General features: G+C 40.7%; 1 protein-coding gene across 1 annotated transcript; it reads left to right on the forward strand.

The window, feature by feature from the left end:
• The first annotated feature begins 505 nt into the window (after positions 1-505).
• RPF2 (ribosome production factor 2 homolog) lies at positions 506-26,960 on the forward strand. The gene is made up of 10 exons (XM_056856210.1): positions 506-528; positions 3,262-3,394; positions 9,098-9,135; positions 10,131-10,170; positions 12,296-12,377; positions 13,126-13,202; positions 16,602-16,701; positions 23,640-23,742; positions 24,579-24,723; positions 26,713-26,960. Exons 1-10 carry the CDS (start codon positions 506-508, stop codon positions 26,887-26,889), a joined length of 918 nt encoding a protein of 305 aa, XP_056712188.1. The 3' UTR covers positions 26,890-26,960.
• The last annotated feature ends 659 nt before the right edge of the window (positions 26,961-27,619 follow it).

Below are 27,619 nucleotides of genomic sequence, written 5' to 3' on the forward strand. Positions count from 1 at the left end.
TGGCTGCGCTCCCCCTACAACGGCGCCTCTGCGTCCATCACGGCTTCAATCGCTTGCCGGAAGTTCAAGGTCTGTGCCCGTCTGCAGCCTCTATGGCACAAAACAACCCCTTTGATCACGGACGGGATAAAAGCGGCCCAACCAACCTACACTTCCGGTTTCCATTGGACGGACTCCATATGCGGGACGGAGCCGCCGCCCAGATTCTGGCAACCTTGGTGTGTGTGTATATGTGTATATATGTGTATGTATATGTATATATATGTATATATGTGTATATATATATATATATGTGTGTGTGTGTGTGTATATTTTGCATTGATTGCTGAGGGAAATGCTTGTCGTGTCTGTCGACGCCTGCCGCGTTCACCAACTCTTATTAAGAGCGCTTCGCCGCACCGCCGAGCGGCGGCGGACGTGACGTCACGAAGGTCGGCCCACTGATTCTCCTTCCGGGGCGCGCGTCCTTTCGGCGCACGTGGGCGCAGGAGGCGATTCCGCCAAGATGGATCCGCTGGACCGGGTGGTGTGAGTACCGGGGCGCCGCTTTGGGCGGCTCTTGGTCGGGTCGCGTGGAAAGATTTGTGGGTCTCCCCGCAGGTCAGAAATGGGCGGTTTTGTCTCTCTTCCAGGCTGGCCCTCGAAAGTATGTGCTGGCGGCTAGGGGGGCGCCGGGCGCGCACTCGGCTTTATTCCGTTGTAGAAAAGGGCAAGAGTCCAGGAGCACCTTAAAGACTAACAAAAATAGCTGCGGCTCACGAAAGCTCATGCCCCACCAGAAAATATTTTTGTTAGTCTTTAAGGTGCTCCTGGACTCTTGCCCTTTTCTACAATGGAATAAAGCAGACTAACAAAAATATTTTCTGGCAGGGTATGAGCTTTCGTGAGCCACACGAAAGCTCATCCCCTGCCAGAAAATATCCTTGTTAGTCTTTCAGGTGCTCCTGGACTCTGGCCCTTTTCTACTACTGCAGACAGACTAACCCGGCGACCCACTGTGAATTATTCCATTGTGTTTCCAACGTTGTCAATGTTCTCATTTCTTTTAGAGTTATTAATGAGAAGTCTTCCGCCCTGATTAGCCTGAACCAGAAAATTCAGAGTGTGTTTAATGCTAATATACGTGTATGTTGGATGACATGATATGGGGGTGAGGCAGTAGAGGATGGAAGAGCCGGGGTGAACCAGAAAATTCAGTGTGTTTAATGCTAATATACGTGTATGTTGGATGACATGATATGGGGGTGAGGCAGTAGAGGATGGAAGAGCCAGGGTGAACCAGAAAATTCAGTGTGTTTAATGCTAATATACGTATATGTTGGATGACATGATATGGGGGTGAGGCAGTAGAGGATGGAAGAGCCGGGGTGAACCAGAAAATTCAGTGTGTTTAATGCTAATATACGTGTATGTTGGATGACATGATATGGGGGTGAGGCTGTAGAGGATGGAAGAGCTGGGGTCGAGGGCTGGTTCTAGTAGGAATCAGTCTCCCTCACATTAACACCCTATCACTGGATCCTGTGTGCCGGTATTTTAGCGTAGGTGGATGTTCATAAATGTTATCGTTGGAAAATTATGTTTGGTACGCTGTTGGCAACTTTTTAGATTGTTGAGTGACCCTTTTCAGCTCTGTTTTTTTCTTTCTGATTTATTTGACTTTCCCCACTTTGTTCCTCAGGGAGAGGGGAAAGTATGTTCTGTAATGAAAATGTAATGCTCAATTTAAAAAAATATGCTTTATTGTTCAATTTTAAAGCTTAATGCTTCAACAAATACAAGTTATAGTGATTGATTTTAAAGGCTCAAATTGATTGATTTCAAATGTCATATCAATATCACACCGACATTGCTAATGGATACTCCACGTTCCAAATGATAGTCTACTTTAGAATAACAAGTTTGTTATGCCAGGACTTTTAGCTATCAGGAGCCCAGAGTGAGGTATTGTATGTAACTTTCTGTTAAACCAGTAACCATTTAAGGTGCCATAGCATTGTTGTTAGTAGCAAAAAGGCATAAAGTTCGGTGGCATCTCAGAGATGAGTTAATGTATATAAACTGCAAGAGTTAATGTAACAATAGATCAGTCAAAGATGTCTCAACGATTTTGTCTCTTTTCTCAGCACAGATATGCAGGCTCTGGGATGGGGAAGTGATAGTAATGCAGCTTTTCTAGAGTGAAGTTACAAGGTGTACCTAAATGTTGAGGCTCTTAATTAAGAATATAGTTTTTTGTGTTTTCATGTGGTTTTCTTTTTATCAGTAAACTATTGATAAAGTTTTCACCTCCCTAATTTTAACCAAGTTTGCATAGTAATAAGATCTAGTGATTTCAGTAGTATTTACATACAGATCAATATATTTACAAGTAGTTATGAAATTAATTCCAAAATACATGTGAAGTCCTCAATAGAACGTCTGAGTAAACATGCTTAGGATCAGACTGAATGTGTGGCTAGAATGCTGTCACTCTGGGTCTCCTTTGCAGTTATGGATAGAAATATTGATTGGACATGACTGCCCATCAGTTACGAGGCTCAATATAAAGTATTGGCTATCACATACTAAACCCTTCATGGCCTTGGACTTGGATATCCATGAGCAGGGGCTTCTACAGATGTGAATGGGAAAACCAGTAGCTGCCTGTATACATGCCTTCTCTGTTGTGGCCCCCGTTTTGTGGAATGGCCTGCCTGAGGAGATCAGGAAGGCTCCCACTCACCTGGCTTTCTGCAAACTATGCAAAACTGAATTATTCAAGAGGGCTTTTCTTACGCAGGCACTGTACAAAATGCTTCACAAAGTTACTTGGATAAATTATTAGGGATTGTGGTCTATATGATTGCTATATGTTGGATCCTGCTATGTAATTTTGCATTGTTTGATGTGTTATGTTGACGCATGCTTTGCTTCAGTTTGGTTTTTTAGACATCTGGTTGGTTTTACAACCCAAATCATACCTCATTGTTTACTGAATGTCCTATCTTGTTGATTGTATTGACTCACTCTGTGCTTTCAAGGAGAAATGTGGACTATATAAATAATATGTCCTACTAATAATGAGTTAGTAACTCATACAGGCTGATTTTTTAAAATTGGGTATTATATTGCTCTTTAAAGTAGTTAAATTCTGAAGTGTAACATTTTAGTTTCAGAATATTAAATAACTGCATATTAAATTTAGCTTATGAAGAACATAATATGTTATGAGTCCCAAATATTTTGTGGAATTAACTTTTTTTTTTTACATTATGGTAGGAAGCCTAAAACAAAGAGGGCAAAAAGGTTTCTTGAGAATAGAGCACCAAAGCTCACGGAGAATACGAAGAATGCTATGTTCATAAAAGGTGGAAATACAAGTTTAACAGTCACTGAGGCACTCAAGGACATTGTAAGTATGTTTGAAACTATGTGTGGTACTCAAGTTACTGAGTTACATAGGAATGATACTTGGAAAACAATATGAGGAATAATCAGTATGTCCTGGGTGAAGACCTCTAAGCAATGCCCCCCCCCCATCCTTATGCTGCAGTGACTGGTAATTAATGTGTTCTGTGCCTCACTCTACTTCATTTGTAGGGGAACTTCCTTGTTCTTTCAAGTAGTTGCATTCTATAGGATGCGATACAAAATGTAAAGCTACAACAGTCCCATTAATTTTGCTACATTGTTGAATGTAAGACCAAATGCAGAATACATAGTAGAAGTTTTAGATGAGAGGTTATTTCTAAATGACTGTATTCAGGTGTGCCAAAGCAACATCACCTAGGATTTTATTTAACCTCTATCTGCCTTGTTAGGGAAATCTCTGGATACTTCTGACTTGCCCAGAGATGGTTCTTACCTCTGAACGGTAGGGCTACCCAGGAGTACAGAGGAGGGGAGGGGTAGATTACCCATGGCACGTGTGCTCAAACTGAGGCAGGTGGGGAGATTGCCAGCTGCAAGTGTGTATCTGCTTCCTGTCTGAAGAACTGGATCTGTTGCCATTCCCCTCAGGTGAAGCCACCTTGGTAGCCAGAACAACCCCCATCTCTTTTCCTTCCTACCCTTTGTTTTCTGGCACACCAACATTTTCTTAGATAGCCTGTTATTAGCCTACTATTATTTTTTACCCTAGCAAATTTTCAGCAGGGCAGCAAGGGACAACAGCAGTCCTGCACATTGGAAAACTATAAGATCTCAGCTAATATGCATAAGCAAGTAGTGACTTCAGTACCAGGAATACCTGAGGGGGGATCTCCATGGTAGAGGTGAAACTGTGATTTTGATTCTCTTGCTGTGCTTATGCCCATCTTCTTTTGGTATATACAGGTACAGGTGCTGTGCTTCATAGTTCATTAGTGAAAGTCTGTTGTCACAGATATGGCTAGGGGTAGAGGGGAATAATTGCTGGTATTGACCCAAAAGATCACGAAGGATATTTCCCTAGGGCAGAAACAGCTGGCCCAGCCTCTCAGCTAAACATGCCAAATAGGGAGTCTAGGGACCCAGAACAGAATAGCTTTGGAGAGGGCTAAGAACCAAAGGAGTAACACAATAACATGATCTTTTGTAGACCGAAACAGTCCAGTTCATATCAAGAAATAATATGAGGTGGAGCTGAAGCGCAAGAAGTGTTTGAGAATGGCAAGAATGTCTAACTTCACAAAAGAGCAAAACTTGTCTAGTGGCACCTTAAAGACCAACAAGATTTCCAGGGTATAATGCGAAAAGCTTATACCCTGAAATCTTGTTGGTCTTTAAGATGCTACTAGATTAAAATCTTGTTCTTCTACTGCAGACCAACACAGCTACCCACCTGAAGCCATCTTCACAGAAGTGAAGATATAATTCAAGGATGGGGTGTTTTGGTTGAGGGCAAACAGATATTCATATGCATGTCAAACTTGTAATCACTGTTTTTAAAGACTTTTTATTATGTCTTGAGTGCAGTCCCTCATGGGACTGTGCAGGCCAGCCAAGGAGGAAGATTCACAAGCTTCTAGAAACTTCCGAGTGCTTGGAGCACTCACCCTCCCCTCCATCCAGAACCAAGCATGGGCTGGTTTCCCACCCAAATGGTCACATGACGGAGGCAGGCGGAGTGCTCCTCCCTCAGTTCTCTCTTCACCATTGTGGAGGGACGATGTGTTTCTGTGAGCGCTGAAGAATTTACCTCAGAGCTGTTCAGCTGTTGTAGGGGAGCTTATTCCTCTATGATGGCTTTATTCAAGAAATGTGGAAAATGTGGCACGAAGATGGCTACCAACGACGATCACGACAACTGTCTCTACTGTTTGGGAGAGTCCCACATCATTGAGACATGTCCCTCCTGTCGAAACCTCACTCTGAAGGCTCAGCAAGTCAAGGCCTCTCGCCTCAAGAAATCCCTCACGGAGAAATCCCTCATGGCTGTGGACCAACCAAAAGCCTCGAAGTCTCAGCCAGTTACCCCTTCTGTTTCTTCCACTCCCACGGTGTCATTATTGGTTCCACCGCTTTTGCCTGAAAAATCCACCTCAGAGAAGGGTGATAAAAAGTCAAGAAAATCCCAAAAGATCAGTCTTCTAAGTCTGATAAAAGGTCTTTCTCTTCCCGGGGTAAACAGTTGGCCGCAGTCGTTCTCCTGCTGAAGGGCCTCGACACCAACCGGGATTTCCGTTGGACAAAGGTTCCCCAAAGGCATCTACTTCTTCTTGGCGCTGAGAATCTCCATCACCGCCAAGACATTCTCTGGTTTGGAGTCAAGGGAGAAGTCCAGGTCTAGCTCGATGCTGTCGGTCCATATCCCCAAGAAAGCAGTTGACCTTGGCGCCAAGAGAATTCGATCGGCACTGAGCAGCACCGGAGCTCTTATTTCTGTCCAAAACACCATTGCCTTTCCAAGCTGATCGGTCTTCCTCTTCTGAACCTGAAGTAATTGAAGTACCTCGGCATCCTCTGTTGAAACCCAATAAACAGAAGGAGGTTGACAAATGCTCTGCATACACTACAGCCACTCTAGGTCCCATGTTCCAGGCACCCTGGCCTTATTATCTGTTTACTTGCCTGCCACCTCCTCCTTATTGGGAAGTGCCATTGCCTGTTTCCTATTGTCTCTAGAAAAAACACAAGACCTATACTGACAAGAACTGAGTAGATAAGAACAACAGCACGTGGCTCAATCACAATAAATACAACTAGAAAAATGTATGGTACAAAAACATTTGTTCATGTTCATATAATAACCAAAAAAATAGTAAACATCAAACCAAATACACCAAAGCAATATTTCAAAAGGAATTCAAGTTCATTCCCAGTTCATAGGAGAATCCAATGTAAAGTTCATAAACCAAAAAGAGTCAAACCCGACTTCCATGAAGAAAAACTCCTATGAAACCCAACTTTCCCACGATGGCCGTGCTTCAGACCGACCGTCTCTCCGGGGAGAATGCAAGGAAGGCTCCAATAATAAATCAAAAGACGACACTTCTAGATAAGTGGTCGTTTCGCCTGATTGGCTTCTTCAGTTGTACTTAATATCCATAAATTCTTCAGTTATACTTAATGTCCATAAATCATATTTTTTCACGGGGCATGTAGCCTCTAAGGACACATTAAAAAATGCATTTGTTATGAAATTACATTATTAGTGAAAGCTTAATGTACACATTTACATATAACAATCCTTCAAAAAAATATTTTCTTATTATGGGGTAAGCCCATTCTATGTCTCCAGCCCATTCTATGTCTCAGCATCCCGAGGACATGAACTCCAAGGAGACAGAGGAATCCTCGATGCCATCACCAGATGACACCGTAGAAGATTCAATGGCGATGTTGCCACCCATTGACTTAAAGCTCTACTCAGATCAGTTGATGCGGATGGCAAAGGCTTTGGACATACCATACTCCCAGCCTGGCTAGGGCATCAGATCCAATGTTAGGAGTCCTTTACAGTTCGGACACTGGACCCGTTGCCTTACCCTTTATACAGTGGTTGATATGGCTACGGTTGTGTGGTCCCACCCAGCTACCATGTGGGCATCCACTAAGCTAGTTGAATCTTTGTTCAAAATTATACCTGAAGGTTCTGAATTTCTGTTCCAACACCCTGTACCTAACTCTGTTGTAACAGCTGCCCTCCCCTCTTCCTTCAAAGGAGGCACCCGCTCCTCCCCAGTTGATAAGGAGGGGAGAAAATTGGATATTTTAGGGAGAAAAATTTACTATTCCAGTGCCTTGGCACTATGTGTATGCCATTTTATGGCCATAATGGGCTGGTACCAAATGTTTCTTTGGGACTGTGTATCCCAATACTTAGAAATTTTGCCACAGGATAAGAAAATGGTGGCAAAGGGACTCTTTGCTGAAGGCTCTTGCCTTGGGTGACAACAACTAGATGCCTCTCATCACACAGCTGATAGTGCATGCTGATCCATGTCTTCAGCAGTGGTCCTCAGGCGCCAACTCTACCAGCTGATACAAAAGCCAGAATTGAGGACCATCAATTTGAAGGAAAACTACTCTTTAGTGAGGAAACTGATCCAATCCTAGATAGGATTTGGAAAAATAAACAAAATGTGAAGTCATTGGTCATTACAGTCTAAGCACTGCGTACACTAGATGTTCGTAGGGCACTTTTATTTTATTTAGACCGTACTGTGAGGGTCTGCATGTCTCTGTCTGCTGGTCCCAGATTCCCCCCACCCTCTGAACTCGTAAAAGCAGTTCACACCGTTTGGCATTTCCTGGGTTCAGGCGCCGTATCTGTCAGGCCCTGGCTGGAATGCCTCCCCTCGAACAGATGCCTCCCCTGCTGTGCTTTGATTCACTCCCTCATGCCAGATTCGGCCTTGGAGACCAGATAGCCCTAACAAGCCCTCTGGGGTCGATAGATGGGTACAATACAGACATCAATCTTGTAGCTTCCCATAACATAGGTGTGAACTTTGGTACCCTGTAGGGGATATAATTCTGTAGCTTTGGAGTCTTGCTCACTTGCAACTTTTACTCGTGTTTGACCTATACTGTCTGAAGCCTTCAATAAACTCCTTGTTTCTGCATCAACGTCTGAGCAAGTGATTTTATGGAGTTTGCACAGGTCGGTTGGGAACTCTCACACGTACAAAGTCATTTTTGCAACGACCCCAATTTATTATTTTGTTTTAAAGGGCCCTGTAAGGGCAAAGCGGCTTCGGCTCAATCCATTTCCTGGTGGGTGGTTTCAGCTGTCCGTTTAGCTTATGCCTCAGCAGAGGTACAGTGTCCTTTGTCCCTAAAGGCCCAGGCCTTGTCTGCTGCTTCTCTCGGCAGGGTGGATCTGCATGCCATTTGTAAGGCTGTGACCTGGTCCACTCTGTCCATGTTTCTCCACCACTACTCTGTTGATGTGGATTTGAGATGTGATGCAGCTGTGGGGAGAGTGGTGTTGCAGTCGTTATGATATCTAACCTGGTGCCTTCCTCCATGGTGGTGAAGGGAGAACTGAGGGAGGAATGCTCCCTCTGCCTCCATCATGTGACTGTTTGGGAGGGAAACCAGCCTGCACTCGGCTCCAGACTGGAGGGGCTGTGCTCCAAGCACTCTGAAGCTTCTAGAAGCTTGTGAATCTTCCTCCGTGACCGGCCTGCGCAGTCCTATGATTGCCTGCTCAGAAGACACTCAATAAACAGCATAACAGGTAAGTGCATCTCTGTTGAATTAGCCATGAATGCACCCTTATTTATTTATGTATTGCATTTCTATCCCACCCTCATTATCAAGTGGGACAGCTAAGTGTTGTTGGAAGATGGTTTTTAAAACCTTTAAATATTGGAGTATGAACTGATTAGGAGCCTCTTCTTAGAAGGGGCTCCTCCTTACTTGTGACCTGCTTAACTTTGGGTAAGATATTTTTATAGGGCCCAGGTAATCACTCTCCTTCCGTTATCTATGTAGCAGTAAAGGATGGTATAATTTTCTTTTGAGTTAATCAGTATTAAAGTACAAACAGTTACACTGTAATATTAGAATAAAATGGTAGTAAAAGAGTCTCTAATAACATTACTTGTGTACTGAACCCATAAAACTTTGAGGTGTACCTCTGTCCAGGAATTATCTGAAGAAGTCTCCTTTTTTTCTTTTTTTGTAGTATGCTCTGAAAAAGCCATTTGGTGTTCTTTATAAAAAGTAAGTGGTGTTTTCCTCAATCAAATGCATTTGGCTTATTTGGGAGTCTCTTCAGTACAACTGTTAGATCACTGAGGCTGTCAAACAAGACATTAAATGTTATTTAGAACAGAAGAAGGTAGGCATCTCTGATTATCTGTTCGGATCGAAGGTGGCTTTTAAGAGAAAAGAAACATGATCACTTATCAGGACTTAGTCACTAGTTCTGCTAAATCTCTCCATTTATTTATTTAAAGCAAGTTCAGGATTGCTTACAAAATTCATTTAAAAGTTCACAATGAAAGCAGAGGCACCTGAAGCTGGACCTCGGAAGATGACCGCAGGGTTGGGTACGTTCAGATGAGTGTGGGCAGTCCTTTGTGACAGAGACTGCAGTTCTAAAAACGCTTTCCTTAGAGTAAGCCTCATTGACTAAAATGAGGCTTACTTCTGAGTAGGCCTGCTTGGGATGGCCTGCAGAAGTGCTTAATTTTCCAGTTATCCTTTAAAAATAAAAAGTGGCTATCATAACTGAGGTTAAGGAAAATGTTTACACCCTCAAATATATGTAGTTTTAGATACAGTGCATGATTTACCTATCCCATTCAATCTTTGGTAAGAAAGTAATAATTGATAAATAACTTGTAAGTAACTTATAAAATTATTTGATGTTTGCTGTGGTTAATGGCCAAATAGATTAGATATATTTATAGAGAATACCTTGGGGACCATGATAGAAATGACCCCCCCCCCCCCGTGTGTATTGGGGGCTTACAATAGGAGATGGAGGCATCCATTTTACCCTGCTGAGGGCCTTCCCAGGAGCATGTACTTAGTCACTGTTGGAGACTGTATTTGTTGACTAGACTAACTGTTGGCCTGTCATAGCATTGCAGTTCTTATGTTGATGGGTAAAGTAGAACTTTTAAGTACAGCATAGCTAAAATTACAAAGTAAAGTTTGCACTCATGTTGTGCTAGAAATCAGAGATGACAATTAAGCTGTTTCTTCTTCAGAAAAAACATTACAAGACCCTTTGAAGATCAAACGTCATTGGTGAGTATGAAAGACACTTGTCTACTTTAGAGCAAGAGAGTGATCTTGTTTGCATGAAAGTAAACCAACAAAATAAGATTCAAAGGAAAAGTATTCCATAACATATGGAATTAAGTGTACTAGTAGATGAATATTGGATTCTGTTAAAATAAGAACGGTTTAGACAAGCAGTTCCTTTGGCAAATATGTTTTCTTTCTTCTAGAGTGAATCCACTGCACTGTTCTTCTTTACCTCTAGGTGGAGCTGTTGTAGAGGAGACAATCCTCTAGATTAATTTCCTTGTAATAATAGCCTGATCTTGTCAGATCTCAGAAGCTAAGCGGGGTCAGCCCTGGTTAGTATTTGGATGGGAGACCACCAAGGAATATCAGGGTTGCTGTGCAGAGGAAGGCACTGGCAAATCACCTCTGTTAGTCTCTTGCCATGAAAACCTCAAAAGGGGTCGCCATAAGTTGGCTGCGACTTGACGGCACTTTACACACAATAAAATAGTTCTGGACTTTGTGGTGCTATGGCAGGTATGCATATGTGTATGATAGACAGAGAGTGTACTCCAAGTTCGTAGACAAATTAAATATGTTGTCTGGAGGATGCTAAATAAGAAAGTGTTTCCATGGAATCGCATCGATAAAAAACTGCATATGGACCCCACAGGAGTTATGGCTTCTAAACGGGCAATGTATAACTCCTGCACCTTGATTTACAGCTGGCCCCATCCATAGCTCAAGCTGGTAATAAAAGTCAGCCCCACCCTATACCCTGCCAAACATAATAAAATGTGTTGAAATTGTCTGAACCTTTTTTTCTATTTAACTGATCAGGCAGATATACTCCATTTAAAAAGTACAGGCGATCCCATACTCTTATGTCACTCTGATAGTTGGAGTTGGTGCTTGTATTTGATTCTACATGAAGAAACTGGAGAGGGGGTCTAAATGCATTCTTTCTTGCTGTGAAGCATACAGACGGTATGGGCTTTACACAGTTTTAAAAGGACTTATCTTTCTTGGGCTGTGATACTTCTGTGGGGCTTTTAAGCTTCATCTTGCAGTCGTATTCTTCCCCAGATGCTCTCCTGAGCAGCACTCTGTGGGAAGTGCTTCTGGTGTAAAGAAATGCTTTGCATGTGTGCCTCTCTGGATCCTGGCCCATGTTTTTGTAGTTCTTTGGGGTAGGTCTGTGTTTTTACCCTTCTAATCGATTTTAATTGTCTGATCAGTTTTAGAAATAATATACACATAGAAATAAGTCTTTATTTAAAAACACAGCAATGAGGTTTTCGACTTAAGACAGAATCAAACACGACACAACCATTCCATGTATACTCTGTCAAATTTAAATGTGTTTACCATGTGGATTAGCATGCCAGCGATTGGTTGTTCTGACAAGAACATCGCTGGTGTGTTAAAGGTACTTGTGAATGGGCCAACGTACAGCAAGTCCATCGAAACATGACAGGAATGCATAGAATGTCTATATGGGTAAGCACTTGACCTGTGACAAATAACTATTAGTGATCTTTTTGTGTAGGGTTCTCCCCCCCCCCCCCTTGAGTTTGCTGAACTGTAGTTACTGGCGAAGTTAGCTGACCTCGACCTGACTTTTTCTCCCATGTATACCCTTTCCATGCTGTATCACAAACTGGTTTCGAAATCCTCCTGGATTCAAGAAACTCTAGTCCAGAGTCCTAGTGGATATGCACAGATGATTGGCTGGTTCTTTAGATTGTGATCCATGCCTGCCACACATTCATAAATAAAACAAGGTCTTAATTTCCTAACAGGGTCAATTAACTTTCATCAGGGAATAAATGGGTAGTGTAGTTTTCTCTGTTAACAAAGGTTAAAGCTGCTAAGTAGAAGTACGTTCAGTACTTGACCGAAGAATGGTACATTTCGTCTATCTGGGATGGTCCACCGAGTGCACAGCTTCGAGAGGGACGCACATGGAGCGGTGAGGGAGGTAGGGGACACCCGTCTAGCCAGCCAGATCAGCTGAATCAACCCTGGCGATCAATGGGGTGACAGATGTCGCAGCCAGATTGCCCTCACATCCTACGTTCAGTACTAAAAGGTACCTATTATATTGTTCAACATGCTTCTAAACAGTGTCTCTTCTTAATAGGAATTTTTTTCCAAGAAGTCTGACTGTTCTTTGTTCCTGTTTGGATCACATAACAAGAAGAGGCCCAATAATCTGACAATAGGTAATATGTTTATTTATTTATTTTAGGGGTTGGAATGAGATGATGATGTATCAAAAACCGGAGAAACAGGTTGCTTGTAGCCATGTGGAATCCTGAGAATTTCAGCATGTTTGTTTTTCTCCTGATGAACAAAACTTGGGAGAAAGAATTGGCAATACATTTGAAGGGATCAGGAAACCAACTATAAGGTTTTAGATAGCATTTTACAACTCTCCCCTTGTTCCCATTCCCTGAATGTGTGAGCATAGCCCTTAGTCACTTTTTATTGACAGGTTTTGCTTGTGATGAGAGGAGTTGTACTTTCCTGTTACGTTTTTTTCTTATCACTCCTCATGTGTAAATTGCTTTTATACATGTTTACCATTGCAGCAACATTCTGGGAAGCTTGAGGCTGAACTCGAGATTTGACTAAGGTTACACAGTAAGGTGGGAGGCACAGTGGTAATGCAAGTTGAACTCTATAGCAACACTGGCACTCAAATTTCTGTAAAGCTGAAATTCCCTCCTTATTTATTTAAAATATTACCCTGCCTTTCTCCTTCAAATGTATGGCTCATCTGCTACAATAAAAGAGAATGCTAGTCAGCTGAAAAGAGTTAACTGTGGGCTGGCATTGCCTTGATCCATGCAAATGGTGGTATGTGCCACAAGGTATGTGCACATTCATTGCAATTCTGTTATGCATCACTCTCCAAAATGAAAATATGTGCTGAACACCTTTACCAAGGACAATATTTCATTTTGATAGGTCGTATGTATGATTATCATGTCCTGGATATGGTTGAGTTGGGCATTGAGAAGTTTGTACGTCTTAGAGACATCAAGGTAAGCTACTTTTGAATAGCATCAGCTAGTCAGTGACAACTATTAGTTAATTATTAGGTGTTCATTTGCTGATATGAGAGGGTAAGGGTGGTGCCACCAAAATTGTCATTGGGCATTGGAGAGAACTGTAAATTTGCCTACTGTACGTGCTGTATGCTCTGCTCTTTACATAGTATAGGAATAGGTCACTGATCAAAATATTTGTTTTTCAGAATTTAAAAAAAACAGTCCTGATTTACTCTTATTGGGAATGATAGAGGTCATATCCAGAGCTGTGGGATCAGATTCAAGACACAAATTGATCTGTAACTCTGATCATATTTTGTATTTTTCCATTTGAAAGTAAGAAAATTTTAGAAGTCAGAGTTAAGATTGGTGAGAACATTTCAGCAAAGCTTAACTTGCCTTTTGAACCACGCTTATGGCTAAGGCCTACCTCTTACTGAAATGGTCTGGGTTACATGACTTCAAATGCAGGTAGAGGCTGTCATGATATAAAGATTTTCCGTGAAAACACAATTCCTGCAACCAATTGGGAAGTAGACCATGCTAGAGCTCTTTTCCTTAGTGCCTGGTTCTCTAAATGAAGGGATTTTCTTTATGGAGGAGCATTCAATTAGACAAGCCCCTTGTGCAGTGTGTAGCAGTATGGCAGACACGCCAGTTCCAGTGGAATAGGAATGTGTCAGACAGGCTTTATAGTTGCTCATCATCCACACTTCTGAACAGATAACCAGGAAAAGGAAACTTTGGCAGCAAGAAGCTGCATTTCACTCCTCCCAAAAATGTACATACATTAGTTGCTTTGGTAAAAGTTATAATGTGCCTCTTCAAAAGAAAAAAAATACAGGCAGAAAACAGCAATAACCAACACCTTTTCAACAATAGAGTGTTGCATAAACCAAGTACATTGGTTGAATTCAACTTGTCCCTGATCAGCAAAGCAATCAGAAAGGTTTGTGTGATTAAGTAGAGCTCTTTCCCATGTTTACTCTTCCATATTTCATTGGAATCTGGTGTGGGTTTTTTTAAGCTTGAGGAGACCATTAGATGGGACATAGCAGAACCAGGGTATTAAAATGCTGCTGGCCAGGTATAGAACTTGCTGCAGGATCAAATATGGTTGAGAGCTATAGCTTTAGTTCTGCCTGCGATCATCAGACTTCTGATTGGCATAATTAGCTGTCTAGTATGTCAATGAGTTTGATATTATTTTTAGCTGCTTGCTGCTGCCTTCGGTCATTCATTAGTAATTCTCTTCCATGTATCATTTGAGCTACTGGAGAGAACCAATTCGCCGTTGTTTACTTTGGTTGGCATGTAAGTGGAAAGAAGTGTGAACTCCTTGTTTCACTTAATGGTTCTCTTTTGGGGCTCCCTCCCACTTTTGATTCACCCTTGAATGTACAGCCATAATAAGGTTTTAGCAGGGGGTGAGGAGCTCAGGGTACTAGACAAGTAAGCGTGCACGTCTCGTTTGGGTGAAAACGCCACCCATGACCATGCTAAATAGTCAGCAGCAGCCCAGCTAATGGGAGTTTGCAGTCTTGTGAATTAGTTACCAGTCCATTAGCTGTGTAAGTTAAGCGACTGCAGCTGAGCAAATAGCCCGTAAAACTGAACTGGACAGGCTTTCTCCAGATATTGGCAACTTCGTCACAGCAGATGCTAATTCCGACCAAAGGGCTAGACATTCCTTGTATATCTGTTTTAATTGTTGTATTATTGTATATTGTCTGTATTCTGCCATGAGCCATTTTTCCCAACAATTGGATTGGGTTTTTTAAATTGTCATCTGTGGCTGTCTATGAAGCCCCCAGCCTTTGGTTTCCTGGTGTGGTTTTTTCCTTGCCCACTGAGCCAGAGATCATCCAACAGGATAGGCAAGAATGCAGGCCCTCTGGCTTCTGTCCAGGTGTGCCTCAAGCTCCTGCTGCCGGTGCTGCTCATGGTCCCTTCAGAATGTCCCTTTGCCCCTTGCCTCAGTGGCTTCTGTTTTGTCAGGATGCCAGGTTCAATCCCAGAACATTTCCACGTTCAGGAGCTCTGCTGTGAGTGGAAATCCAAGCAAATCATTGCAAGGAGCCCGTGAGCTAAGTCATATTGATTGTATCCTGTCTTGCATTACTGTTTGGGCAAGTACTGTGCAAGGTACATGTAAGCAACCTTCTCCCTTAACAATGACCTCCTTTGAGCAAATTATACTGCACCGCCAGACTGTTAATGACTAGGAGTGTTCATTCGGTAAAGACAAACTGAAAAAAGTTGAGAAAGACCTTACCAGTATTTTTCAGGTGTGTGGGTGGGGGGAGAGGTAGCCGGTAAAAAAAAAGCTTTTTAAATTTTAGCCAGTAATCCTGATTCCGAAAAAACTGAAACAGTTAGCATTTTTCTGGGATCACTGGCTACAGCAGTAGAGAGGGAAGAAACACCTTTAAAAAGAAAAAAAGCACTTTGGCACATTCACGCTGAACTCCACAGGTCTTTAAAGTTAAAACACCCTTTCTCCTCCATAATAGACTATGGGGGATCTTTCCAGGGCTCTTGGGGGGAGGGGCGCTGTAGGGTAGAGGTACCAAATTTTCTGCATAGTATCTGGTGACTCTCTGTAGAAGAACCCACAAGTTTGGTCAAGATTGGTTCAGTGGGTCCAATTTTATGGGCCCCTATTTTTCCTTCATTGGAAACAATGGAAGACCCATAAAATTGAACCCCCTGATCCAATATTTACCAAATTTGGGGGTTCTTCTATAAGAGTCACCAGGTACTACACTGCAAATTTGGTGCATCTAACTTAAAAAACAGCCCCCTCCCCAGAGCCCTAGAAAGATTCCCCATAGGCTCTAATGAGTCAGTTTTGGTTTTGGATTCCCGGGGAAAAAAACCATACCAGTATGGGAATTCAGGAATATTCAGGACTCTCCAAAATTTTTAGGTCCAATATACTCAAATCTGAATTTTCCCAGTTGTAGTTATAACTACTGGTGTGCAAAACAAACAAACATCAGTCTTGATTTTTGTACTGGATTTGTTTCCCCACTCCTACACATGAAGCCAGCTGGGTGACCTTGGGCAAGTTACAGCTCTGTTAGAGCTCTCTCAACCCCACCTACCTCACAGGGTGTCTGTTGTGGAAGGGAAGGTAATTGTAAGCCGGTTTGAGTCTCCCTTAAGTGGTAGAGAAAGTCGGCATATAAAAACCAACTCTTCTTCTTTTGTACATAGCAACACTGATGAGGAATGAAAAATTAGCACTTGATCTTACAGTATCTCTTGTGCAAATGGAATGCTGTTAAATAAAATTCCTGTTCCAATTTTGCATGGCAGGATCTGACCTGTTGCATTTCCCTCCCACCTACCCTTTTTCTTTTAAATCTTTTTTCAATGTGTTTATAATAGAACAGCAAGTGTTCTGAAGGAACAAAGCCTATGTTGATATTTGCGGGTGAGGCATTTGATTTAAGTGAAGACCATCGAAGATTACGAAGTCTTCTAATCGGTAAGCATTTTTGTATAGCTACATTTGTGGTGTTCATCTTTCTGTTGGCATTTATTTATCTGGATAATTTTTATCCCACCCTTCTACTCCAAAGAGTACCCAGGACAGCTTCCAGTAAAAATGTAACCATATAGTATATGTCCCAAATAAAAACCAACACTAAAGTGAAACCATATTTTATTTATAATTTTATTTATAATTATATTTTATATAAATTATACAGAAAGCAGCAAATAAGCAGAGTGCAGCAAAATATGGTAAAAATTCTGAAAATTCACACTGGAAATAACACTAAATCATCTACAAGCAGCCAGATGGAATTTTTAAAATGTTTTTATTCTAAGGCACTTCTAAAAGGTATCGTTCTGTTAAAACATCAACTTGTTTTAAAGACCACCTGGAAAAGACAAAACTTTCCTTTGTGCTAACATGTTAGTTAGCTCTGAAATGTTAAAAGACCATTGTAGGTTTGTGGTTTTGTAGTAATGCTCATGGCAAGAACTGTGATATCCTGCATTAAATTACCAATTTTGTTGTATTGAATCATCATCTTCTAAGCCCCTTCCAATCAAGGGGTGCTATTGATTAGAACTTTGGTCAGGAGCTTTTGAATTGTGATCTCAAAGAATCCTCCGCCCCCTGACTGTTTAGGCCATGTAGAAGAAATAAAAAGCTTTTTCTTTAACTTGCTTGTAAAGTGTAGCTGATAAGGGCCATAGTGTATTGTTTTGAAGATTAAAGCCTTAATGGCACATAGGCGGCTTGTTTATTTTATTGATATTATTTATATTCTGCCTTTTTTACAGGGACTCAAGGCAGATTACACATAGTGAGTCAGTACAATCAACAAAATGGGGTATTCAATAACCAACACATTAGGATTTTAGAAGTCTGGAACTACCAGAAAGAACAGAAGCATAGCATAAGTATTCACATGACACATTAAGCAGTACAGAAATTACATAATAGGATCCTACTTTCAATAAGCTATGCACTGCAGTATATAAACTATGCACAGCAGCTCAGTTCCTAATCATTTATCAAAGCAAGTTTGTAAAACCATTTTGTACTATGCAACCCTATCACTTGTGCAGAAAAGCCCTCTTGAATAGTTCAGCTTTGCATACTTTGTGGAAAGCCAAGAGAGTGGGAGCCTTCCTGACCTCCTTGGGCAGGCCATTCCACAAGGCGGGAGCTACAGTGGAGAAGCACGTGTACGGGCAGTTGTTGATTTTGACCATTTGCAGGTTGGCTCCTACCAAAGCCCCTGCTGACTTGAGCGAAACTGTGGTGGTGGAACATAGAGAGAGAGATGGTCCCGTGAATAAGAGAGGCCAAGGCCATGAAGGGCTTTATATGTGATAGCCAATACCTTAAAATGAGCCTGGTAATAGTGGGGCAGCCAATGGACTGTCTGCAGAATGGGAATAATATACATATTCTGTCTAGCTCCCATTAAGAGCCAAGCCATAGCATTCTGGACCAGTTGGCGTTTGAGTTGATTTTGAGGGGAGAACAACATACAGTGCGTTACAGTAGTCCAGTCTCAGTATTTCTGTGGTGTAGATCCAGGTGACCAGGTCAGCCGTATCAAGGTAAGGAACTATCTTACAGGCTAGGCTGAGTTGGTAGAAAGCCCTTTTTTGCAGCTGCCTTAACTTCTCCAGTAATAAAGGTGGATCCAGTATGACCCCTAGGCTTTTAACTGAGTCAGCAAGGATCAGTTGAACTCCATCAAAAGTGGGAAAAACATTATCTTTCAAGACCTCCTCGTTCCCAACCAGCATTACTTGTGTCTTTTTAGGGTTTAGTTTCAATTTGTCCACTTTTAGCCAACTAACTGCTGCGGCCAGGCATCAGTTCATGACCTCTACTGCATCCCCAGATGATCACCTGGCTTGCCACATGCACACTTGGAAAAGGGCTGTCTAGTGTGTGGGATGTGCCAACAAGGGAGCATGGCAGGGCTTGGGGTTGTCAATAAAAATGTCTTCATCACAATGAGGGTCCTCAGGTTGTTTGACAACCACTGCTCAATAACTTCATCTTCCTTTCAAGGAATTGCTTTCTCAGTGTGGTTTGATGCTTATGCCAGTTTGAGGATTGGGCAGATTATTGGAAGTCCGGGCAATTATGTAGGGGATTTATTCCTCTCTCCTTGATTCCTTGGCTAGTGATATCAGGAGAATTAATTGCCAGGATGCAGATATATGGCGGAATTGCAAAAGGTGAGCCAAATGACAGGTAGTCCTGGCCCAGCTTGTGGAGGGGGCCCTAATTATCTTGCCTCTGCCTCAGATGCAACCAGATAAGAGTGGAAGAAAGCAGTTCTGGGGGGAGATTCAGATGGCAGCTAGTCATTGTTAATTGATCTTATCATATGATACTGTTGGGGAAATGTAACTTCTCTTCTGGTAAATCAGTTCAGTATTGACTGCTGGCTAATCAGCATCAGACACAGAGTTGCTATTGTAAACTAATTACTATATTCAATAGGTTAATTGGGTTAACCTATAGGGCCTTTAAGAAATAGGGCATTTAAGGAAAACATTTCTCCCCCTTTCCCTCCTTTTTTTTGGTATTTGGGTATCTCTGGGGAAATAATTCTGATACTTGTAGAATTGTGCATGAAGTGCCTGGGCATTGCCATTCATTTTGGTCAAGAGAGCCAGTGATGCTCTATAGAAATGAGTGTGAGACCCATTCTAATAATCTGTATTGCAATTTTACTGCCTGTTAGGAATTGTTGATGACTGTTCTGTGGGCATCATGTAGAAGGCTGATTTTGTCAAGTGAGTTCTAACCAAATGTGCAACCCAATAAGGTCACTGAATGTATGCTAAGTACACAGCAGATGTTTTGATATTTTATTGCATTAAGCAAAATGTGAAGCCAAAACAATTGGCAACATATGCAGTTTAGGAGGTAATTATGAATTAAGGATGTACCAGTACTGTCAGATTCACTGGACATTTTTTAGTTTGATGTACCATGAAACTTTAATGGTGAAAAATATTTTCTATTGGGTTTGTCTCTGTTTTGGCACTAGGAAGCATAAAAAGAGTCAGTGCCTTCATAAATTCTGCTTCAGCAAATAAGGAGTACCAAGTGTCAGATGGACTCTATTACCAGAGCTTGGTTAACGACATTCATGTTCTTGGTAAACAACCAGGTTTCTGTTGACTTGTGAGCTAAAAACAGAATGTGAAGTTTGAGGGAACCAGGTGACTAAAGTGAGTGAGCACAAGTCTGGGGAAATGAGCTCATGTGTTGTGTTAGTACAGCAAAGTTGGATTGGGCCCCTTTAAATTGCTCTATGTTAATGCCTGAATGCATCTTATAGACATGTGGTCAGAAAACTTATAGCTAGCTGCACAGCATATGAAATTTTAAAAAAGGTTATCAATTTCCCTCTTTATCATATGCTAGCATTGCCACTTTTTTTTTTTTTTTGATCGTATTTTTCTCTTGCTCTGAGTGCATCTTGGCACTATTTCAGTCATTCAGACATATTTTCTTAATTCCCATTTGAATATTAAGAGATTGAACTTCTAGTAAATAAATGGCTGGGTACATCCTAGAACAGTGTCACTTGAGCCTTATGGGTTGTGGGGAGAACCTAGATGAAGAGGCAGTCAAATTTCTACTGCTGTGTTTGCAGAGTACTTCCACCACAAAGGTGATCAGCTGGTTTTTCCATCTTTGACAACTTCACCCTCCTGTTTTGGGTCAGAAACAGTGCAGCCTGATCAAAGCAACTGATCAGAGCTGATCACCCATTTGTTGATGTTCAAAGCAGAACTATCACTTGTGAAACCACAGGCAATAGGGGGTGGAGAGAATGGGCACTCTCCTTTTAGTAACCTTTTGTATATAAGGCAATCTGTTTCTGTGTATGAACCCCACTCCTTGGATCATAACTGTTTATGTGGAAGTACATCCCATTTGTTTTAAGATACCTTAATTTAATGCGTTCGAATTGGGGTGTTAAAGTGTCTATCTTCAGACCACTACAGCATGTTCTCAGCAAGGTGAGAAATGTGGTTAGTTTGCTCAAAGGTGCTACCGAAAATGCCATTTACTTGTGATTAGGTTTTACATTTTAGAAAGCATGGTAAGGATTGCTAAAGCTGACCAATGGCTGGCTGTATAAGAGTGGGAAGTGGTGGGAAAATAAAAGGGGATGTTGGGGGTAGAGCTGGTGATATTTCACAGGAGAAAGACTTTGCAACAACTAGTGCTCTCTGTGGATTTTAACAATGATCCTGTTGGGAAAAAAGAGATGGAGCAATGCAATTTTAAGTATCTGATTTCATTAAAACATAGGAACATAACACTTCAAAAGCTAACCATGTAAAATCTCCAACACAGTGTAAGAAAATTTGGTACTCAAATGTCAGGAAAATATTTTCTTCTGCCTTCTTCAATTAGAAATTCAATAATTCAGCTGAAGGAATGTTCAAACATATTAGATTGATAAACAGTATTTTTGCAGTTCATATTTCTGGCTCTCTTCTAAATTGTTGCTGCCCATAGGAAGGAACTTGCTTTGGCTGAAATGTTGAGAAAAGGATGCTAAGAAAAATATAGTTGACTCAGTAATCTTAAAATGAAGCCAGCAGAGAAGTGGATTTGGTGTGTTAATGTTGTACTTTGTCCAGTATTTTCCTTGTTTTTATTAACATGCCTTACACCCTGGTTTATAAGGCCACATTCTTCCTATGCTCTCAACTACAGAGCAGTTCAAATTCTTGGATGTGTTTGACCTGCAAGCTGTATTACAGATCTGGTATGCCACAAGTGTCAGAATTAACTACTATATAAAGCATTGTGTTCCAAGTCACACACTTAAAATATTGCATATTTATCCTTATTTAGACTTCTTTAAAGTCTTGTTTGCGTAATTAGGGCTTGTTTTTCCCCAGAAGCTGTTTACTCAGGGTCACTGCGTAAGCAGCAAATTGTGTTGGGGCTGCACTTCCTTGACCTCCATACCATATACTTCTGTGTGCAACCAGTTGTGAACTTCATCCACCTCTGTATGCCATGTAGGGACTTTCTAGTAAAACTTTGTGTTCCAGAGTCTGCTTTCGGACAGTGCATTATTCTCTATTTTGTGCCTTTTCACTATCTACCAAAACAGATGGATTGGGCCATTCTGCGGTTTGAGAATTGTCTTCAAATATACATAGCAAAACATCATTGTGATATCTCTGTACTTGAGAGAGTTCTCATTACAGTGTGCCAGTCTATCTTTGACATACCTTGAAAATAGGTGCAGGAGTTGAGCTGGTGTTCTGTAGTGCTAGAGGCATTGTGTCATGCATGTTTTCAGTGCCAAAGTATAGTCTCTGTTACTATAAATCAGTATTAAAGGCCTACTAGTCTAGCACTGGAATCAAGACTTCAGTTGTTAGAAAAATACTCCAATTTAATTGTTTATAGTACAGAAATAAGATTATGCAGAGGTAGTATCTGGAGTCTTTGACCTCAGTGTGAAACATAGATTCCTGACAGCATGAATGATGTTTTGTTTTTCAGAACTTCAAGGAAGTGAGAACAAAAAAAAATCAATACTGAAAGGTTACCATCTGTTGATAGTAGCTGCTGTCTCAGCAATTGCTTATCTTAAACTGCTGCATCAACATGAAATAGCTATTGCATTTAAATGCCAATTTACCATATCTGGGGTCATTGAGACCAGAGAATCCTGGATATTTTTTCACTTTTCTGTGTAACTGAAATCCAGTTATTATACTACCTTCTGTGAGACTGTAATTTTTTTTACAGTTAGAATTTGGGAATGCAAAGAAACAAAAGTTAATTCCACATTTTGCATGTAGTCTTTGAAGAAGCACACACTCTCCATAACTTGATTTTAACTGCAAAATGGACATCCTGCTTTTCTAAACTGACTGTTGTAAACAGTATTTCAAAGGCAGGAACAGAAAAGTACAGTTGATGCTCATTTACTATAGTGCATGACCTGTTGCCATCGAAAAATCATGCAATAAAGTCAAAATTTGCCCTTTAAAGCCCATCTAGACTACTGGCTATCAGTACATTGTGTAGCAGTGAGTGGAAAGAAGCATTTTTTTTTTTGCCCTGAATCTTCCTCTTATCAACTTTATTGAGTACCTTTGGAAAGTGTTCTTCCTGCTTTTCCATATTATGCATACTTGTATCCTCTGTAAATGTCGCTTTAGTAGTTTTTCCCCTAAGCTGAAAAGCCTTTCCTCATAGACAGGAGTTGGACTTAACTTTGGCAGTAAGTGTGTGTCGTGCAAAGCTCAAATCTTAAATTACAGTAGTGAGTAAAGTATCCCTATATCAATTTTTAATCCTGTTACATTTTGCCAGCTGGGTGATCTTGGGCTAGTCACAGCTCTCTTAGAGCTCTCAGCTCCGCCTACCTCACAGGGTGTATGTTGTGGGGAGGGGAAGGGAAGGTGATTGTAAGCCGGTTTGATTCTTTTTTAAGTGGTAGAGAAAGTCGGCATATAAAAACCAACTCTTCTTCTTCTGAATAGTGATTCAGTGGTCATATTATATACTTTCTTTTCACTATATATACCTTGGCTGAGGCTGCACACATTTTGAGTGGGTTTTGCAGCCAGCGGTTTCTGGCCACCAGCAAGGTTTGATTTCCTTACTTCCTGCTCCACATGAGCCATTTGTATCCTGTTTGTGCCTGTTGCCCAGTAAGAGTTCTTTTGTAATAACCTTCTCCCTTTAACCAGTGACACTAATACTGTATCTCAGCTCACTCTGGTCTGCTGCCTTTTTAAGGAGGCATTCTCTACTTCCCTGTATATCCAACAGCTTTTTATAATGCATTTATCTTGTGATAAAGTGAACGGTATTTTTTTAAAAAAATTCTGTGCTGCCTTGTCAAAGTTGTCATCTAAAAAAGGTGCTTGCTCTTCTTCCCCTTTTAGATTTCTTCAGAGGCCCTACTGTGTCCAGTGTACGCCTGGCAGGTTTAGAAACTGTTCTTCACTTCACAGCTGTGGATGAAAAAATCTTTATGAGAAGTTATAAGTAAGTCTCTGTTGCTGTCTACTTGGAACAACCTTTGGAAATGTTTGTTTCCAGCCTCGCTGTGCAGTTATAATATGCTAGGTAGTGAAAAGTGACGTCAAGTCCCAGCTGAGTTATGGTGACCCTGTAGGGTTTTCAAGGCAAGAGAGGTTCGGAGGTGGTTTGCCATTGCCTGCCTCCAGGTGGGCTGAGAGACTTCTAAGAGAACTGTGACTAGCCCAAGGTCATCCAGAAGGCTTCCTGTGGAGGAGTGGGGAATCGAACTCGGTTCTCCAGATTAGAGTCCACCGCTCTTAGCCACTAACCAATGCTAGCTCTTGTAATATGTATTATGCTTACTAAGGTTTAAATTAGAATTGCTTTTGTAGGACTGGATCTGTATATGTTACAGGATCCAGGCATTAAAGAATAATTTTACCCACAAGCGGTTACGCACATAACCAAAGTGAGGTCTTGTAGTAGCCCATGTCTGATACCTAGTTTATAATTTCTTTAAATTTCAAAGCAGTGTCTACAGTTTATAATTTAAATTGTAATATTTTTCAGCATAATCAGTTTCTTCAGTGTTAAGGTTATTTGTACTGTCAGAAAATCAAAGCCTTTGTTTTAAATTTTATCTGTAATTTTGGTGGTTGGGAAACAACCCTTTTTAAGTTCATGGTTTTGGAATGAAACTAGAACAGATACTATGAATTGCTGCAATTCTGTTAGTTTACATATTATAAAGATGCATTGAAATGTGTGTGACTATAATTTGATGGAAGTAAGTGTAAGTTGCAGTTTTGTGAAAGCAGATTGCAGTCTGATCTATCCTCAGTGTATTCCTTTTGTTCAAGAGTATTGTTGAAGAAGTCTGGTTGCAAAATACCAAGGATTGAACTTGAAGATATGGGACCGTCACTAGATTTGGTGATAAGGAGGACACATTTGGCTTCAGATGACCTTTATAAGTTATCTCTAAAGCAGCCTAAAGCTCTCAAGGTATGTAGGCAAATTTTTGAACTTGTGGGAAACTTTCTCAACTAACGCGTGTAGGTTGTTTGTCTTCCGATAAGCAATAATGAAATATTTGACACATTTTGCTATGCAATACTAGGGAACTTCCCATTATCCATTAATATAAGCTGTATCCCATTTTTCCTACTATTATATTATGTCAGGTGACAAGATATCAGCCAAATCAAGAAATAGTTGGATCCTAGAAATTTATCCACTAACAGTAGAGCCTTTGGTTCTTGTAGGTTATCCGGGCTGTGTAACCGTGGTCTTGGAATTTTCTTTCCTGACGTTTTGCCAGCAACTGTGGCAGGCATCTTCAGAGTAGTAACACTGAAGGACAGTGTCTCTCAGTGTCAAGTGTGTAGGAAGATATAGTCAGAAAGGGGTTGGGTTTGAGCTGAGTCATTGTCCTGCAAAAGTAATGTGCTAATCATTGTCCTGTAAGTATCACGATAATGTGCTAATGACGGTGTGGTATGTTAATATGAAACCATTGTATCCTGAAGTGATCTGTTAATGTGTGAAGTCCAAAGCTAATCTCCATGGCTATTGTTGACTATAGTCTTTGTTAGTCTGGAGGTTTTTAGGACAGGAAGCCAAGCCTTATTCATTAGAGTAGAGCCTTTCTTCTTTCTTTCTTCTGAGCAAGGAGCACCTTTTCCACTAGAGCAAAGATCCTTGTATTGCAGTCTCTGCCACTAATTGAATGGATTCATAGAATTCATCCCGAAGAGTGTTGCAGAATATTAAAGTCTAACCAACTTGTAGTGGGATCTGTGATGGGATCTAGCTCATCAAAACTTATAAAAGAAAAGGGGAACATGCAACCAAAGATCAACTCAAATGCCTAACGGGTTGAGCAAAAGACAACAAAAATGGAAAATAAAGTATATTCATTTAGTGTGCACCGATTGATAATTAAAAACAAAGGGCCTGAAAATAGATTTAATTAAAATAACTGCAGACCACAGTCTTGCTGAGATAAAAACTACATCATACAAAGTTGATGAAGCATGAATTTCCTAATAAACCACAAAGACCAAACACATTTCAGCCACATGGCCCTTCTTCAGTGGTCACCTGTATACAAGCTTAAATCCCATAATCTATGACATCCTGTCCTACCAGAATTGTAATATCTGTACCAGACTTTACAAAAACACTGCGCTACTTGTGTGTCAATACTGAAATATAAGATGCATGGTTTCTTTTTGAAATGCATATTAAGCCACACACAATAGGAAGTGTACAACCACCTGCTCAGGCCTCCTAAAATATGTTATAATGTATACTATTAGGATGTGGGTTTTAAGCTTGTGTATTAGTGGCCATTGAAGGGCCCTGTGGCCAAAACGTGTCTGGTCTTTTATGGTTTATTATGAAATTCATGTTTCATCAACTTGGTATGATAGTTTTTATCTCAGCAAGACTTTAGTCTGCAGTTATTTTAATTAAGCCTGTTTTCAGGCCCTTTGCTTTTAATTATCAATTGGTCCACACTAAATAAATACATTATTTTTATTTTCCATTTTTATTGTCTCAACCCCTTCGGTTCATCAAAACTTATGCCATGACAGTCTTGAAGCCAACAAGATTTTGTTTTGGAGTGCAATAAAGAATGATCTCACTGGAACTTATCAGTAGGCATGTTTGGAATTTGTTCAATATTGATGAGTTTAGGATTCTTTGTATACTGCTCAAGCGGTCACTACTATTTACTGCCTTAAGTTAATTGTTGAGGTGATGAGGTGAAGAGAGGTTATGAGAAGTTTACTGTTTCTGTGTTATCAATGGATCACTGCTTTTGGAATTCTGAAATAGAACTTGATGGGACTCCAGTGCAGTTTTCCAGTACTAGTTTAAAAGCAGCTGCATCTAAAATTCAAACTGCAAAGAATGTTGAAAATATTTTTACAATATTCCTGGCCACTACAACTTAGGAAAATGAATGCTACTTTTTTATACCTCTAGCCAAAGAAGAAGAAAAATATCTCCCATGATGCGTTCGGTACAAAATATGGACGGATCCATATGCAGAAACAAGATCTGGATAAACTGCAGACTAGAAAAATGAAAGGATTAAAGAAAAGGCCAGCTGAAGTGAAGACTGGAAATGAATACAGTCCAAAGAAAGCAAAGTTGGGATGATAAACTGGAACTGGATAGCATACTTGACTCTGATGCTGTTCTGAGTTTTAAACATCATATATGCCTGAAATCAATTTTTGAATAGGTGTCTTCTGAGAACCGCCTATTCTGAATGTGGTGGCATCCCTGATCCCTGTGCTCATTTAAGCATTTAAAGAGTATTGTCACTGAAAATATTAAAATACATTTGTACTCTGAATAATAAAAAATGTCCTTTTTAAAAAGCCATTATATAGTATGTGTATACTTTAAACAAGTATTCCTTCAGATTGTTTATGGGAACAGGAAATCTGACTGCTTGAGAAGGTTGCAATACTGAACTTACAGATTGTGTAGGAACAAGGAATTTCACAGTGTTTTGGCCTTGAATCCTTCAGTCACAACTTGAGTTTGCACTCTGCTACTGTTTATGTGACTAGGATAGAAAAGGTATGGGAAAGTGCCATTTTTCTTATACCAAGAGTTTTTATCTCAAAGGTTTAAAGGAGTGTTTTCCTGACAAACGTGATCATATGATTTTGAACATGAGAAGATTACAAAGCACAAGTGACTGTTTCTCTACACTTTCTTTGTGATGTTTTCCCTCATTGTGAGGGGGACATCTTCGCAAAGCCGGGATTATTTTCTTATCTTCCTAGTAAGGAAGATGCAAAAGTTTGACTTGGGATACTATACAGAAATGTAGAAAGCATAAAGTACTTGTGCATTATGGTCCTGCCTCACTAGAACA

Source organism: Euleptes europaea, chromosome 10, assembly GCF_029931775.1.
Source record: "Euleptes europaea isolate rEulEur1 chromosome 10, rEulEur1.hap1, whole genome shotgun sequence".
Classification (NCBI taxonomy): domain Eukaryota; kingdom Metazoa; phylum Chordata; class Lepidosauria; order Squamata; family Sphaerodactylidae; genus Euleptes; species Euleptes europaea.